This window comes from Eubalaena glacialis, chromosome 1 (genome assembly GCF_028564815.1).
Source record: "Eubalaena glacialis isolate mEubGla1 chromosome 1, mEubGla1.1.hap2.+ XY, whole genome shotgun sequence".
NCBI classification, from domain to species: Eukaryota; Metazoa; Chordata; class Mammalia; order Artiodactyla; family Balaenidae; genus Eubalaena; species Eubalaena glacialis.
Window position 1 is genome coordinate 147,189,770 of NC_083716.1, and position 18,645 is coordinate 147,208,414.

General features: G+C 38.4%; 1 protein-coding gene across 1 annotated transcript in view; it reads left to right on the forward strand.

Moving 5' to 3' along the window:
* Nucleotides 1-1,247: 1,247 nt before the first annotated feature.
* The window catches only part of THSD7B (thrombospondin type 1 domain containing 7B), a 787,061-nt gene continuing 769,663 nt past the window's right edge, over nt 1,248-18,645 (forward strand). Inside the window, exon 1 of the mRNA XM_061199619.1 lies at nt 1,248-1,386. Within this exon, the coding sequence (XP_061055602.1) occupies nt 1,248-1,386 (139 nt within the window). The remainder of the gene's footprint in view (nt 1,387-18,645) is intronic.

The window sequence follows — 18,645 nt, forward strand, 5'->3', positions numbered from 1 at the left end:
CATCCTTTCTTACTGTTCCATCCTTTTATTGCCCTACACTTATCTGTCTTAATGTGTTTTTCTAATACATGTATTGTGGCAGGTTACCCCAGATCTCTTTAATTCCACGTAGAATTTTCTTATTATCTTTTGGGCAACTACCTGGATGTCCTGTAGGCACATCAAACTTAATATTCTATAAAGAAAATTCTCTTTATCTTCCTTTTTAAACCTTCCCCTCTTCCCATTTCTCATTTTTGGTAGAGGGGTCCCATTGGTCCGGAATCTGTCTTTTCTATTCTCTCTCTCTCATACATCTCACCCAGTTGTTAACCAAATCCTTTAAACCCAGCCTCTGCACTACCTTTCAGACTTCTCCTGATTCTCTCATTCATCAGTACTTGCGTGGACTATTTCTCTAGTTTCATAACTGGCCTCAATTTCTCTGTAATCATGTTATGAACATTATGTTCACTGATGTCAGTTATTTAAAAGTCATTTTCTCTCCTGTGATTCTTATTGTTATTATTTACAGAATGAAGCCCAAATCTCTCACATGACATTCAAGGCTTTTTATAATTTGCTTCCCAACCTACGTTCTAAATCTCATCTCTGTCCATTTCTCCCTCCCGCATGTGTCCTTCACTGTAGCCACTTGCCCGCTCCCCGGTCCCCAAACACAAAATGCATTTCAGCACCTAGTTCTCTTGGCCTGAAATGCCCTTCCTGGTACCTTCAAGCCCTTTTCCCCTGGCTCCTCTCAAATATTACCTTGTGGAGATTTCCCTCTGTTTTTTTTTCTCACCACAGAAGAACTGATTGCCTTTTCCTCATTCTTTCTCTGTCACTTTCTTAATACCATTGTTAGAATGTTCATTGCCCTATTTGGACTTTGCTGTATGTACAGATCTTTCTCCAAAAATCGTGGGCTCCTCAAGGAGTTTGGCTGAGTAGAAGGAGGGAATGTACCAGGTATCTGCCAACCCTGCTCTTAAAAGCAAAAGTAAACTGATTGGGGGACTGTAGAATCCCTAGAATTGATAACACCTTTCATGGGTAAGGATTGAAAGCATGGGCTAATTCACATCTGACCTTAAAATGTTAATATTTTGTAAACTTTCTTTATGGTCATGGTACATTTGTAATGTCATTATGCTAAAGGTTCTAGCAGTCCAAGTGAGTTTTTGTAATTTCTTTACAGAAGAAACTTATGCGATGTTCTTTTTTCTTTTAGGAATAGGCAAGTCAAGAGGCTGAAAATCTGAAGAATGTTTCCAAAGGGTAATCTGGCTGTCACTTGCTGGGTATGGAGGAGAATGAGGAAGCTATTTCTATTACTTTCTTTCTTGCTGTCCCATGCAGCTCATTTGGAAGGCAAAAAGGATAACCAGTTCATCTGGAAACCAGGTAGGGATGTCCTGGCTCTTCCTTTGTCCCATTTTCATTAATGAGAAGACTCTTCTTTCCATCCTTGTACTTCTTATTTGTGGAGTACTGGGAAATCTCCAGAGAGGGAAAAAATAGATTCTTCTTCTTTATAATACATTTGATTCTTATTCCTGCATAATTGTCACCTCCATCCATGATGCTTGTTATCCTTCTGAATTTTCATGTTGTTGTCAATTAAAGTTATGATTTCCACAGTTACATCTGCTTCTCCTTTGTCAAATATATCACCGCTGTGCAGCACGTTTGTAGCGAAAATGGCATCTGAATTTAGCTGATATCCTCAGCTAAAAATGCTTTGGACTAGTAATATATGTCTCTTTCTTTCAGGGTACAAACTAGTTAGCTATTTATTATTGAATGTTTTCTAGCATAGATTCTGTATATCTAAGTTTTGGGGCATGAAATATTATCCTAACAACTTTGCCCATTAGTTATAATTTTACAGTTGCCTTAATGTGTTCTGAGGTCCTAAGCTACCTCGTACATAAGTATATGAATAAGTTGAGTTGAGGTTTGGAGACTTGCATATAACTTATGTTCTTTTCTAGATATTTCCTTAATGTGGCTTTGGAAAAGATCTGTTTAATTTTAAAGGCTAATACTTTATCAGCTTAAATTATGAACTCCAAATATATTGGCTGTTTGTATCACTGATGTTTTTCTTTGCCCTAGATTTTAATTTTCTTAAAGTTTCACAATCAGATCATTTGAAATATGTATTACTGTTTCAAGAGTCCATTCTTGCAAATAGAGATAACTTATACACCTGATATCTTAGAACTGGAAAATGTGATGTTGTAGAAGATCTATGGTCCTCAGAGAGTTTTCACTTTAGTCTCATCATCCGTAAATTAAATAGACTGCAAACATATTATGTCACCATGGAAATATGTATAATAGTGATATTTGCAATATTTAAAAGGTTTTGCAAAAACGAAAGTGAATTAGGCTGTAAAGTGTATTAAGTAAAACCCCAGCACCATTAGAGATACAGTCTGGAGGAAATTTAATTGCATTAAAGCCCCTATAAATTAACTTAATTGTGGGCTCTAATACTACATTAGTGATTTTCATTTTTTACCTCACTGTAGTTTTAGGAAGTTTGGAAATAGTTCTAAAAGTCAAGATTGCATTTATGTGAATGGGGCTATTTTATTTCAATCAGAAAAGAGTAAACATTTTATCAGATCTAAATAAGCACATTTATATGACTGTACTTCTGTCTAAAGTTCTCAAAAAAGTGCAGTTAAGATGGAAAGTAGCAAATCTGAAACGTGAATGGGATGCATTAAGAAAATGGGCTTCCGCAATGAAGAGTAGCCCCCGCTTGCTGCAACTAGAGAAAACCCGCGTGCAGCAACAAAGACCCAACGCGGCCAAAAATAAATAAATTTAAAAAGTAAATAAATTTAAAAGAAAATGGGCTTATTTTGAAGGAAATTTTAGAAATAGGCCTGCTTTTCTAAAAGTAGGTCAATGGAACAAGCTGGTACAGACCCACTCTACAGTGGATGGACACTTTGATAGCTGTCACACTTAAGTTTCAGAAGTGAGGATGCTTCCCATCAGATGTTTTGCACTGTTCAAAATGAATATCCATGTCATCACTCTCATTTTCTTTGGTATTTATTCTTTCCCTCATTAGTGTGCCATCAAAAAGGTAATAACATATTTTTTCCCATATGGTTTCATTTCTCAATTACAAATTTATTACTTGTATGTGATCAGACATTTTAAAAGTTGAAAAAATTTCAGAGATATAGAATTAAAAGCCAAAGTCTAGGCCATGTGTTCCACTCTCCCTTTTCTTATATATCCTTCAGAAACATTCCTTGCACATGTAAGTACATCTCTATGCATAGTTGTGTATATAAATCACACAAAATGCACACACATAAGTTTTACTATAATTATTAGTTAGGGTTCTGCCAAAAAAAGAAATGGTGCATGCGAAGTAGTTCATTGAGAAGAGTTTAATAAAAGAACTATTTACAGAAGTAGGAAAGTATGAGCAAGGTTTAAGATCAGCTACAAGGAATTGTGGAGTGCCCCTGAGCAGGTATCAATCTTTATAACACTGGGTCTGCAGGGGCAAAGGAAGGAAGTAGTTTCTGGAATCTGGAGAGAAAACTTTTTTATGGAGAGGGTGCTTGAGAGATGCTGTGGCCTTTAGAGGGATATAAACAAAGTGCAGAGAAAAGTTGGGAAGAGGCTCAAGGTGATGAATGGTCTTTGTCCTCACATCTCCTGCCAGGGATCTCATTGGCTGAATCCAACCAGAAGCCACAAGGCAAGGGAAGGGAACCCATCGATGCCTCCATACAGACCTGCCTCCTGGGCAGGAAGCCAAGTGTGGAATGGTGGCGAATGTGGATCTGAAAATATCTAATTTTTACATACCTGTTTGTACATTCACACAAACACTGTTTCAAACAATCAGAATCATACTTGGCAGAATCATATTCTCCAGGTTGCTTTTATCATATAATGATGTCTTGATGAATATTACACATTAGTGCACATGGGTCAGTTTCATCTTCTAATGGTTGCATAGTTTTCTTTTGTACTTTTGTTTAATAATTTATTTAAACAGTGCCCTATTGGTTTATCTTTTCTTTCCCTATTGCCTGGCATTTCAGTGGCTTTTAGTTTTTTGCTATTATAAATTAAATAGTACTGACATGAATGCAACATTATTTTAAAGGCAGTAAATCAATTTGAGGAGTCATATGCCCTAGAGCATTCTGGGTCATCACCTTCAAAGACAACCTCAACATCTTAGAATCTGTACCTACTTATGCATGATTTATTATTTCTCATTTGGATTTTAAAAAAAGCTCGATTGCAGTTGAAATTAACTGCATTTTTTTGTAGTATATTATCAAATCCAACAACTCAGGTCCAGTGTAATCTGGAATTTGAACAGATTTCCCTGGAGACCCAGATAAATATACCTTATTTTAGAAACCTGGAAACCATTCTCTGGATTTAGATTGTGGCACCAATCACTTAAGCTCTTTGCTGGTATCTATTGTTTTTCCCCTGAGCCTATAGGTTAGATGTTAGTCAACCTCATCCAAATTAGAAGCATTTCTAAGTGAGTCCTGGCTTTGGAAAAGCAATGGATTGATGAATAATAAGTGAGTGATATGTTATGTTGCTAAAGATTTCTCTACTGCATGAGAGTCTGATGAGATGTAGGCTGTGGGGTCATTGATCTGGCAAGGCTGTTGAATGCCTGTCATCATTGTGATGAGATCTGTTGATCTATATTTAGTGTTGGGCAATTTGACATCCATGCCAAGAAAGAAGGATCATGTCAACAAGAGTATCAGATAAGGAGTGATGCTGCTTGTTGTTTTAAGTAAACACATAGCTATTCATGTCTGCATGCTTTGTAGAGATGAACAGATCATGGCCTCTGAAGCCACAATAACTAGTGGTCTCTTAAAAAATTTCTCCATATTGGTCCTAAGAGGTTCATTCATTCCTCTGATCCTTGTTGAGACCTTATTGTGTGCGAGGCACTATTACAAATACATGAGATAAGTTGCGAATAAAACTGACAAATCCTTGATCCTCATGAACAGGGTAATAAACACGATCAAGAAGTTAAATAGAGAGTGTGTTGGATGGTGATGAGTGCTTAGGAGGAAAGATAAGGCAAGGAGGAAGGATATGCAGTGATAGGTGAGAGACTAAGAGTTTTTTTCTCATTGTAGTTTTTTAATTTTTTTTTTATTGACGTATAGTTGATCTATAATGTATTAATTTCACTGTACAGCAGACTGATTCAGTTATATATATATTCTTTTTCAGATTCGTTTCCCATATAGGTTATTACAAAATATTGAGTATAGTTCCCTGTGCTATACAGTAGGGCCTTGTTTATCTATTTTATATATAGTAGTGTGTGTATATTACTCCCAAATTCTTAATTTATCCCCCCGCCCACCTTTCCCCTTTGGTAACCATAAGTTTGTTTTCTATCTCGGTAGGTCTGTTTCTGTTTCGTAAATAAGTTCATTTGTATCATTTTTTAAGATTCCGCACGTAAGTGATATCTGAGAGACTGACATTTGCAGTGGGTGGGCTATGGGCTGCCTCACTGAGGAAGGGAATTTGAGTAAAGACCTGAAGGAAGTGAGGGAGCCAGCCATGGGCATATCAGGGAATATCCCAGATGGGGGGAACCACAAGAGCAAAAGGCCCTGAAGCAGGCGTGGTTGTGGCATGTTTGAGGACCAGAGAAGAGGCCACCGTGCTGGAGCAGAGTGAACATGGGGGGCAGTGATAGGAGGTCAGGTCAGAGGGGTAATCAGGCCCAAATCAGGTATGTCTTCATAGGTTGGAATACAATTTTGGCTTTTACTCTTGGGCGACATAGAAAGACATGGGGGAGTTTTTAGAGAGTGGTGACATGATCTTTTTTTAAAAAATAATATTTTAATAGGATTATCTTGGGTGGTCAGTTGAGCAAGTGGTCACAAGGAAACCAGCTGGGAGGCTACTATAGAAATAAGGACGAGTGATAATAATAGCTTGAATGAAGGTCATGGCAGAGAAGGTGGTGAGAAGGGGTTGGAGGTCGGATATATTTAAGGCCATGGTTTTCTACCAGGGAAGATTGTGCCCAGCAGGGGACATTTGGGAATGTCACAACTGGTTGTCACAACTGGGTTGTGCTAGCTACATCTGTGAGTAGAAGCCAGGGATGCTGCTAAACGCTCTAAAATGTAGAGGACAGCCAGCATAATAAAGAATTATCCTGCCCAAAATGTCAGTACTGCCCAGATTGAGAGACATTGTTTTAAGGTAAAACCATTATGATTTACTGGTGTGGGGAGAGGGAGGGAGAGAGATACAAGGGTGATACTGAGGATTTGCCCTGAGCAACCAGGAGGGTGGAGTTGCCATCATTTAACCTGGGCTACTGGGAAGGAGCTGGCGTGGAGGGAATATGAGTAACTTGGTATTGGACATGTTCAATTTTTAAGTCTTTTAGAAATTCACATGGAGATGTTGACCAGGAAGTTGGGTCTGAATTCAGGAGTCAGGTCTCTGCTACAGATATAAGTTTGGAAGTCCCTAGCAGTGAGGTAGAATTTAAATGTATAGCCTTAGAAATGAAGAGGCGACCTTGAAATGTGTGATCCTGTGTATATAAAGGACAAGTTTCTAATTTACTTCCTTTGGGCCAAATGACATTAAAAAAAATTATGGTGGTAAAATACACATAACATAAACTTTACCATTTTAACCATTTTAAAGTATACAATTCAGTGACATTTAGTATATGCACAGTGTGTTGGAAACATTACCACTGTCTAGTTCCATAACATTTTCACCATTCCAAATTACATTTTACAAGTATTTATAAAAAGACTGGAAAACAATTTGCTATGAATAATGAGGTCTGAAAGAAAAAAAATCCATATTTGTCTTTTTGTGAGAGGTTCTTTTAATAGCCTTAAGTCATCCTCAGAGGTCACTCCAGTATACTAGAAAAAGTATACTTTGTATACTTTGTACACAGGCCGACTCACATTCAAGTCCTAAGCATCTAGAAAGGAGAAAGTTATTTAACCTCTCTGAGCCCTATTTATCTATTGGAAATGAGGGCAGTAAATAACTTAAGAGGACTGTTTTGAAAATCAAAGTAAAACAAATATATTGAAAAACTTAGTGTATTGTAGCTACTCATAAATGTTAGCTATTATTTTTATCATTATTATATAATTATTTGATGTTTGAAATATTCTTGCTTTTATGTTATGCAGTTTTTGCATACTTTTTTCCTTTAGACTCACAAAACAGGTGAGATCAATTTGACAGCTGTATATACTTTATTAGTGAATGGTCATAGGTAATTTCGCTGACTTTTTAGCTCTAAAACTTTCTATATGACAGACTCTTGGAAAGTTTTAATTTCAGTAGATCCTTCCCGGTGAATAAAAAGGGTGAGAATAATGACCTATGTTCTAAGAACTAAGTAGGTAAGTTAAAATTAATCTTTTTGGAAGAAAAAAATGAGACTATGAAAATGATGTTGGGTAAGAAAAAAGGATCTTAGGTTAATATTTAATTATAGCTTAAATAATAACGTTTTCAGAGTTGAAAGGACTTTAAGGAAAAATGATATTTTATATATATATTTATATGTATATTTAAGTTTAGGAATCTTAGAGACAATACAGTGTTCTTAGGATAAAGCTAATTTTTTGAATATGTGCTAGAAGTTAGTGAAATATTTCTTCTGAGAATTTTATTAAATTGGAATCATTTAAATTACATCTATGGCTATTAATTTACCTTAGAGCTATGTGTATAATAAATTCTCAATGGTGTTATTTCTGTGATATCAAAAAGCATAGAAATATATGTCATGGGATTCACTGCTAAAACTTCTAATCATTTTTCCTTGGAGGCCACAAGTACTAATTTGGTAATGTTCCCAATAAGCCAGAAAAAGTCTATATTACCTAAATAATTTGAAATAAAGTACTCTGAATTTTTTCTAAATATTACTATAATGGAGGCTCCCTGAGGAGCGAGATGTTGTTGATTTTATTCACTGATATATTCCCAGTACCCAGAACATAAATAAATGTTGCATAAAATATCCCTAGCACGTTAAGTACTTGTAGAATGAGGGGCACTGTCTTGTGTGTGTGTGTGTATTTAGGGGAGTTGAGAAGTGAAGAGTTGAAGAAATAGAACATATGATACATGTTATTCTAGAACTTGAAATATTGGGTTGGCCAAAAAGTTCGTTCGGATTTGCCCATTAGACGGTATGGAAAAATCCGAATGAACTTTTTGGCCAGCCCAATATAAATTGAAGAGAGGATATGAAATGATGAAAACCAAAGTCAGCCTTATAAATCAGTAAATATGAAAATTAATGATCTGTATTTTCTTGTTCCTTGGTTCCAGTACCATTTCTGATCATCCCTGGAAAAGATGTTGAACACAATTTGTATGAAAAGAAATAGGTACACATAGTAAGAAATTTAACTATTACTGCAATTCTCATGATGAGATATTACAGTTGCATGTTGTCTTCCACTTAATTTCCTCAGAGGCAGCCAGTTTCAGCTCTTTTTACTGTTTATCCTGATGTTTACCTCCATATTTCTAAGTAATATACTCATTATTGATGTTTCTTGATTTGTGTTGAATATTTCCTATTGATTTTCTCCTATGTCAGCTGAAGATTTATCTCTCATCTACCTACCCCTTTCCCTCCTTATTGCCTCCCTTGAAAGTAGTTATATCAAAATACTTAGATCAATGAACAGTGATTGTATTATTATTTCTACATAGATTCTGTTCTCTGCTGAGTCAAGCAGTGTACCATACTTCCGCCTCCTTTTTTTTCAGCTTTTTTTGTTTTATACAGAAATTAAAAATTGCCTCATCTTTTCTTTTGCTTTGCCTTCTTCGAGTCTACTGCTGCTTTCCCCCTGATGCTCCAGCTGACATACCCATATTAATTTTTTTTTTTTTTTAGCGATGTGGAGCATCTTTTTTTTTTTTTTTTTTACTATTTATTTATTTTATTTTATTTTCGGCTGCATTGGGTCTTAGTTGCAGCACATGGGACCTTCGCTGTGGCATGTGGGATATTTCGATGCAGGGTGCCGGCTCTTTGTTGTGGTGCATGGACTTCTCTCTAGTTGTGGCGGCATGGGCTCCAGAGCACGTGGGGTCTGTAGTTGCAGCTCACATGCTTAGTTGCCCTGCGGCATGTGGGATCTTTGTTCCCCGACCAGGGATTGAACTCGTGTCCCCTGCATTGGAAGGCGGATTCTAAACCAATGGACCACCAGGGAAGTCCCCCATATTAATTGTTTGAAACATTTAAGCACTGTTCAAAACGCTCTATTATGTTTTTTGGGGGGAGATCTTTCCACAGCCCTCTGCCCTCCTGATTCAGTGTGGACTGCTGCACAGTTTCTCATCTTGAACCCCTTGTTCCCAGTTTTATGTTTCTCTTCCTTGCCTTTGTTGCTTTATTTTCTAGAACTGCTAAAATAGGGTACATTGGAAGTCATTTTTCATGTCTGAAAGGGTCTCTGCTTGTCATATACTTGACTGATAGCTTGGGTGTGGAGTTCAAGGTTAAAAAGCACTTTTCCCTCAGAATTTTGAAGGCTCTGCTCTACGTATTCCAGCCTCCAGTATTGTTGCTAAGACGTTTTTGTCATTCTGATCTCATCTCTGTATGTTACCTGTTTGTTTCTTTTCCTCTTTCTGAATCTTCCTTTTATCCACGAAGTTCTGAAATTTCATAATTATGTACTTTGGGGTGAGTCCTTTCTCCTTTATTTTACTGGCCATTAGGAGAATACTTTACCAATATGCTCATGCTCTGCAGTTCTGAGATTTATTTTTTATATGATTTTCTACCTCTGTTGTCTCTCTTCCTTCTGAAACTCCTTAGACAGATGTTTTACTTCTCTAATTGATCTTCAAATTTTAGATATTTCCACTGTTTTTTCTTCTGTTTGCATTTTTATTCTAATTTCTAAAATATTTATTATATTTCATCTTTCAACCCTTTCATTGAATATTTTTTTTATTTCAGCCAGCACATTTTAAATTTCTAAGATATCTTATTCTATAATTTTTAATTTTTTTAATTTTTAATTTTTTTCACATCTTTATTGGAGTATAAATGCTTTACAATGTTGTGTTAGTTTCTGCTGTACAACAAAGTGAATCAGCTATATGTATACATATATCCCCGTATCCCCTCCCTCTTGGGCCTCCCTCCCACCCTCCCTATCCCATTCATCTAGGTTGTCACAAAGCATCGAGTTGATCTCCTTGTGCTATGCAGCAGTTTCCCACTACCCATCCATTTTACATTTGGTGGTGTATATATGTCAATGCTACTCTCTCACTTCATCCCAGCTTTCCCTTTCCCCCTATGCCCTCAAGTCCGTTCTCTACGTCTGCATCTTTATTCCTGCCCTGCCACTAGGTTCATCAGTACCGCTTTTTTACATTCCATATATATGCATTAGAAACGGTATTTGTTTTTCTCTTTCTGACTTACTTCACTCTGTATGGCACATTCTCGGTCCATCCACCTCACTACAAATAACTCAGTTTCATCCCTTTTTATGGCTGAGTAATATTCCATTGTATATATGTGCCACATCTTCTTTATCCATTCATCTGTCGATGGACACTTACGTTGCTTCCATGTCCTGGCTATTGTAAATAGAGCTGCAGTGAACATTGTGGTACCTGAATCTTTTTGAATTATGGTTTTCTCAGGGTATATGCCCAGTAGTGGGATTGCTGGGTCGTATGGTAGTTCTATTTTTAGTTTTTTAAGGAAGCTCCATACTGTTCTCCATAGTAGCTGTATCAATTTACATTCCCACCAACAATGGAGGAGGGTTCCCTTTTCTCCACACCCTCTCCAGCATTTATTGTTTGTAGATTTTTTGATGATGGCCATTCTGACCGGTGTGAGGTGATACCTCATTGTGGTTTTGATTTGCAATTCTCTAATGTTTAGTGATGTTGAGCATCTTTTCAAGTATTCGTTGGCCATCTGTATGCCTGCTTTGGAGAAATGTCTGTTTAGGTCTTCTGCCCATTTTTGTTTGTTTTTGTGATATTGAGCTGCATGATCTGCTTGTATATTTTGGAGATTAATCCTTTGTCAGTTGCTTCATTTGCAAATATTTTCTCCCATTCTGAGGGTTGTCTTTTGGTCTTGTTTATGGTTTCCTTTGCTGTGCAAAGGCTTTGAAGTTTCATTAGGTCCCATTTGTTTATTTTTGTTTTTATTTCCCTTACTCTAGGAGGTGGGTCAAAAAGGATCTTGCTGTGATTTATGTCATAGAGTGGTCTGCCTATGTTTTCCTCTAAGACTTTTATAGTGTCTGGCCTTACATTTAGTTCTTTAATCCATTTTGAGTTTATTGTTGTGTATGGTGTTAGGGAGTGTTCTAATTTCATTCTTTTACATGTATCTATCCATTTTTCCCAGCACCACTTACTGAAGAGGCTGTCTTTTCTCCATTGTATATTCTTGCCTCCTTTGTCAAAGATAAGGTGACCATATGTGTGTGGGTTTATCTCTGGGTTTTCTATTCTGTTCCATTGATCTATATTTCTGTTTTTCTGCCAGTACCATATTGTTTTGATTACTGTAGCTTTGTAATATAGTCTGAGGTCAGGGAGCCTGATTCCTCCAGCTCCGTTTTTCTTTCTTAAGATTGCTTTGGCTATTCGGGGTCTTTTGTGTTTCCATACAAATTGTAAAATTTCTTGTTCTAGTTCTATGAAAAATGCCATTGGTAATTTGATAGGGATTGCACTGAACCTGTATATTGCTTTGGGTAGTATAGTCATTTTCACAATATTGATTCTTCCAATCCAGGAGCATGGTATATCTCTCTGTTTATGTTATTTTTGATTTCTTTCATCAGTGTTTTATAGTTTTCCGAGTACAGATCTTTTGCTTCCTTAGGTAGGTTTATTCCTAGGTATTTTATTCTTTTTGTTGCGATGCTAAATGGGATTGTTTCCTTAATTTCTCTTTTTAATCTTTCGTTGTTAGTGTATTGGAATGTAAGAGATTTCTGTGCATTAATTTTGTATCCTGCAACCTTACCAAATTCATTGATTAGTTCTAGTAGTTTTCTGGTGGCATCTTTAGGATTCTCTATGTATAGTATCATGTCATCAGCAAACAGTGACAGTTTTACTTCTTTTCCAATTTGGATTCCTTTTATTTCTTTTTCTTCTCTGATTGCTGTGGCTAGGACTTCCAATACTATGCTGAATAATAGTGGCAAGAGTGGACATCCTTGTCTTATTCCTGATCTTAGAGGAAATGCTTTCAGTTTTTCACCATTGAGAATGAGGTTTGCCTTGGGTTTGTCGTATATGGCTTTTATTATGTTGAGGTAGGTTTCCTCTGTGCCCACTTTCTGGAGAGTTTTTATCATAAACTGATGTTGAATTTTGTCAAAAGCTTTTTCTGCATCTATTGAGATGATCATGTTGTTTTTATTCTTCAATTTGTTAATATGGTGTATCACATTGATTGATTTGCATATATTGAAGAATCCTTGCATCCCCGGGATAAATCCCACTTGATCATGGTGTATGATCCGTTCAATGTGTTGTTGGATTCTGTTTGCTAGTAGTGTGTTGGGTATTTTTCCATCTATGTTCATCAGTGATATTGGTCTGTAATTTTCTTTTTTTGTGATATCTTTGTCTGGTTTCGGTATCAGGGTGACAGTGGCCTCATAGAATGAGTTTGGGAGTGTTCCTCCCTCTGCAGTTTTTTGGAAGAGTTTGAGAAGGATAGGTGTTAACTCTTCCCTAAATGTTGGATAGAATTTGCCTGTGAAGCCATCTGGTCCTGGACTTTTGTTTGTTGGAAGATTTTTAATTACAGTTTCAATTTTATTACCTGTGATTCGTCTGTTTATGTTTTCTAAATCTTCCTGGTTTGATCTTGGAAGGTTGTACTTTCCCAAGAATTTGTCCATTTCTTCCAGATTGTCCATTTTATTGGTATAGAGTTGCTTGTAGTAGTCTCTTATGATCTTTTGTATTTCTGCAGTGTCAGTTGTAATCTCTCCTTTTTCACTTCTAATTTTGTTGATTTGAGTCCTCTCCCTTTTTTCTTGATGAATCTGGCTAAAGGTTTATCAATTTTGTTTATCTTTTCAAAGAACCAACTTTTACTTTTATTGATCTTTGCTCTTGTTTTCTTCATTTCTATTTCATTTATCTCTGCTCTGATCTTTATGATTTCTTTTCTTCTACTAACTTCGGGTTTTCTTTGTTCTTCTTTTTCTAGTTGCTTTAGGTGTAAGGTTAGATTGTTTATTTGAAATTTTTCTTGTTTCTTGAGGTGAGCTTGAATTGCTATGAACTTCCCTCTTAGAAGTGCTTTTGCTGTGTCCCATAGGTTTTGGATCGTCGTGTTTTCATTGTCATTTGTTTCTAGGTATTTTTTTATTTTTTTGATTTCTTCAGTGATCTGTTGGTTGTTTAGCAGCACACTGTTTAGCCTCCATCTATTTGTGTTGTTTACTGTTTTTTTTCCTGTAATTGTTATCTAATCTCATAGCATTGTGGTTGGAAAAGATACTTGATAAGAATTCCGTTTTCTTAAACTTTCCAAGGCTTGATTTGTGACCCAAAATGTGATCTATTCTGGAGGACGTTCCATGCGCACTTGAGGAAAAGGTGTATTCTTCCGCTTTCAGGTGGAATGTCCTAAAAATATCAATTAAGCCTTTCTGGTCTATTGTGTCATTTAAAGCTTGTGTTGCCTTATTTATTTTCTGTCTGGGTGATCTGTCTATTGGTGTAAATGGGGTGTTAAAGTCCCCTAGTGTTATTGTGTTACTGTCGATTTCCCCTTTTATGGCTGTTAGCATTTGCCTTATGTATTGAGGTGCTCCTATGTTGGGTGCATAGATGTTTATAATTGTTATGTTTTCTTCTTGGATTGATCCCTTGATCATTATGTAATGTCCTTCTTTATCTTTTGTAACATTCTTTATTTTAAAGTCTATTTTAAATGATATGAGTGTTGCTACTCCAGCTTTCTTGTGATTTCCATTTGCATGGAGTATCTTTTTCCATCCCCCTCACTTTCAGTCTATGTGTGTCCCTAAATCTGAAGTAGGTTTCTTGTAGACAGCATATATAAGGGTCTTGTGTTTGTATCCATTCAGCCAGTCTGTGTCTTTTGGTTGGTGCATTTAATCCATTTACATTCAAGGTGATTATCGATATGTATGTTCCTATTACCATTTTCTTAATTGATTTGGGTTTGTTTTTGTGGGTCTTTTTCATCTCTTGTGTTTCCCGCTTAGAGAAGTTCCTTTAGCATATGTTGTAAAGCTGGTTGTGTGCTGCTGAATTCTCATAGCTTTTGCTTGTCTGTAAAGCTTTTGATTTCTCCATTGAATCTGAATGAAATCCTTGCTGGGTAGAATAATCTTGCTTGTAGGTTTTCCCTTTCAGCACTTTAAATATGTCCTGCCACTTCCTTCTGGCTTACAGAGTTTCTGCTGAAAGATCAGCTGTTAACCTTATGGGGATTCCCTTGTATGTTATTTGTTGCTTTCCCCTTGCTGCTTTTAATACTTTTTCTTTGTATTTAGTTTTTTGATAGTTTGATTAATATGTGTCTCAGCATGTTTCTCTTTGGGTTTATCCTATATGGGACTCTCCGCGCCTCCTGGACTTGATTGACTATTTCCTTTCCCATGTTAGGGAAGTTTTCAACTATAATGTCTTCAAATATTTTCTCAGACCCTTTCTTTTTCTCTTCTTCTTCTGGGACCCCTGTAATTCTAATGTTGGTGCATTTAATGTTGTCCCAGAGGTCTCTGACTCTGTCCTCAATTCTTTTCTTTCTTTTTTCTTTTTTCTGCTCCCTGGCAGTTATTTCCACTATTTTATCTTCCAGCTCACTTATCCATGTTTCTGCCTCAATTATTCTGCTATTGATTCCTTCTAGAGTGTTTTTAATTTCAGTTCTTGTGTTGTTCATCACTGTGTGTTTGCTCTTTGGTTCTTCACGATCAGTGTTAAATTTTTCTTGTATTTTCTCCATTCTGTTTCAGAGATTTTGGATTATCTTTACTATCATTACTCTGAATTCTTTTTCAGGTAGGTTGCCTATTTCATCTTCATTTATTTGGTCTTGTAGGTTTTTACCTTGCTCCTTTTTTGGTAACATATTTTTTTGTCATTTCATTTTTTTTTTTCTTCTTGAAGTGGGGGTGCTGTATTCCTGTCTTACTGGTTGTTTGGCCTGAGGCGTCCAGCACTGGAGTTTGCAGGCAGTTGGTTATAGCTGGGTCTTGGTGCCGAGATGAGCACCTCTGGGATGCCTCACTCTGATTAATATTCCCTGGGGTCTGAGGTTCTCTCTTAGTCCAGCGGTTTGGACTCAGTGCTCCCACCACTGGAGCTTGGGCTCAACCTCCAGCTGGGAACCGAGATCCTGCAAGCTGCGTGGCATGGCAGAAAAAAAAAAGGAGCAGTACAATTACAAAGAATAAAAAATAAAATAAAATTAGAAAGATAAAAAATATATTAGGAAAAATAAAAATGTAATTGAAAAAACTGCAACAATGTAAAACAAAACCACAACTGAAAAAAGAAAAAAAAAGGGAAGGGGGAACAAGCCAAAAAGAGCAGAACAATAACAAAGTAGAAAGAAGAAAATAAAATTAGAAAAATAAAAGATTTATTAGAAAAAATAAAAATATAAATGAATCAACAACAACAAGGTAAGACAGAACCCCATCCTAAAAGAAGAAAAAAGAAAAAAACAAGAAAGCCTTAGCTATGGGGTGTGGAGTTTGGGTGGGGGTGGAACTTAGGCAGGGGCGAGCTTTAGGGTGGGGTGGTGCCTAGGCTTGGGGTGGTGACATTTGAGCATGGGGGGGTGCCTAGGCACAGCCAGAAAAGACCTTGAGGGTGGGGCCAAGGTGGGGCGACGTTCAAGCATGGGGCAGGGCCTCTGCTTAGGACCTGCGCAGAAGGGGAAAAGCATCATGTCCAAAGAGGAGCCTCTGGAGTGTGGAGTTTGGGAGTTTGGTGGTAAGGCCCTGCGTAAGGGTGTGTGGGTGGGGTTTAGGCCCAGCGCAGTTGGAGGGGGTCTCAGAGGGGGTCTCCGAGTGTAGAGGTGGGGCCCTGGGTGGGGTTGTAGGGGTGGGGCTTGGGCTCTGCATGGCAGGAGGGAGGCTCTGAGGGCAGAGGATTAGGCCCAGGAACCCAACAGCCTCCCCAGTGCCTAAGTGGACAGGGAAAGCACTGGCTGCGTTCCCTTCTGTTCCTCCACTCCCACCCAACCCCTGTCTCCCCCAGGGTCACCCCCATTGCCGCTGGACCCCTAACAGTGGGTGGGTCCCACTGGATGTAGGAACTCCTCCCCTCCTCCAGCTGCCCCTCAGGCTTGCCAGTCCTGTAGGTCTGGCCTTTACTTTGGCTCCCCCTTCCCCCCCCCTTCCATTCCCTCAGGAGCCGAATGGCTGGAGTGGGCCTCAGTGGGCAGAGGATCAGGCCTGGGATCTCAGCAGGCTCCCAGGAGCCCAAGTGGGCAGGGGAAACCTGGCCACGCTCACTTTTGATCTTCTGCCCTCCCAATGGCCCCCCAATTTCCCCCTTTGGGAGTAGTATCCCTTCCCCTCCCCCAGCCACCCCTCAGGGGCTGGTCCCATTCTGCCTCCACTTCTCCTCCCCCCTCACTCCCCCCCACACCCCATGTCCTACCCGGTCACTGGGGGGTTCCTTCTGTCCCCTTAGGTGGATGTGGTCCCCCACCGGTGCCTGGTAGGTGCCCTAGTTGTGCAGAGACGCGAATTCCATGTCCTCCTAGTCTGCCATCTTAACTCCACCCTATAATTTTTAAAATTGCATCTTGTTTTACAGATGCAGTGTGTTTTCATTGAGAGGATGTTAATAATAATTTAACCTTTTCCTTTTCATTCTCTGTACCATTTATGTTTCCTCTAAATCTGTTACTCTTTTATTCATTTATTTGTTTGATCATGGCCTGTGATATGGGGAGTTTTCTTCTAATGTCTGTTGATCATCGACTATTTCTTTAGTGTTTCCGATTATTGAGGGTGAGACCTTAAAAGCTGATTGACATTCTATGTACATGACTCAGCTGTTCGGGCTTCTCTTTCAGGCTCTACTGAGTGGTGAACTGGCTTTTTTTATTGGAGGATGGGTTTCTGAAAAAATCTATATCCATCAGTACCTGAAGGTCTTTCATCCAGGGCTTATTATGGATATTATTTAAGGTGAAGGCTAAGCTGCTATAAAAAAGATGTACCCAAGTACATGGTTTAAAAATAATAGCAGCTCCTATCTCACTCATGAGAAGGTCTCATGGTGGTCCAGATTGTCCAGTGGTTCTGCTCCATGTGGTCATTCAGCCACAAAGTTTTCTTCCTTCTTATGGAAGGACATTATCCTTCTTTGCCCACCCAAGCTGGATCACGGGCATTTCCGTATTGTAGTGATGAAAAGAGCACAGAGCTAAAATCTAAAAAAAGATATTTCAACAAGTGACATAGAAGTTCCATATATGTTCCAATTCTCTGCAGCTGTGTAACAGCCCACTCCAAAAGTGGCTTCAAGCAATAACAGTCTTCATTTTGGCTCTCACATCTGGGAGTGGGTGGGCCCAGCTGGGTGTTCTTCCTTGGGGTCTCTTATACCATGGTGTTCAGATGGGGGCAGAGGCTGGCTCATCTGGAAGGCTTCTTCATCCACATATCTGGTACCTGAACTGGGAAGAGTCGAACAGCTGAGGTTGGAATGACTGGGACTCTTGAGGTATCTCTTTCTCTCTCTGTGTGTGGTTGTGTCCACATGCTTTCTCTATATGGAGACCTCAGCATGGTGGGAATTCTTACGTGATATCTGAACACTCTCAGAACAAGCTTCCAAAGAGAAACAGGAAGGAGTTGCATGGCTTTTTCTAACGTAGCCTAGGAGCCATGCATGGTCACTTCTGCTGCATTCTGTTGGTTGCAAGGGTGCCTCTAAGGAGGGGGCCTAGATTTCATCTTTTGATTGGAGGAGTGGCAGAGAATTTGCAGATATATGTTTTAAATTTGCCATGACACATCATTTCTGGTCACATTCCATTGGTGAGAATGTAGTCACATGGTCACTGCTAGCCACAAGGGATGATGGGAAATGTAGTTTGTAGTTGGACAGCCATGTAAGAAGGGAAGATAGGTTCAGTCATGATTAGCAGTCTTCATAACCGGGACTATTCAGTGTTTGGATTAGTCAGGAATTGAGAGAGAGAGAGAGAGAGAGAGAGAGAGATTTATTATAAGGAATTGGCTCATGCGATTATGGAGGCTGAGAAGTCTAGAGTCCCAGGAAAGCCACTGGTGTAGTTCCAGTCTAAGCCCGAAGGCCTGAGAACCAGAGAAACTGATAATGTAAGTCCTAGTCCAAGTGCAGGAGAGGAGCAATGTTTCAGTTCAAACAGTCAGGCAGATAGTGAGTTCTTTCTTCCTCTGTCTTTTTATCCTATTGAGACCTCAAACAGATTGGATGATCCCCATCCACACTGGGGAGGGCCATCTGCTTTACTCGGTCTACTGATTGAAATGCTAATCTCATCTGGAAGGACCCTCACAGATACACCCATAATAATGTTTAGCCAAACATCCAGGCACT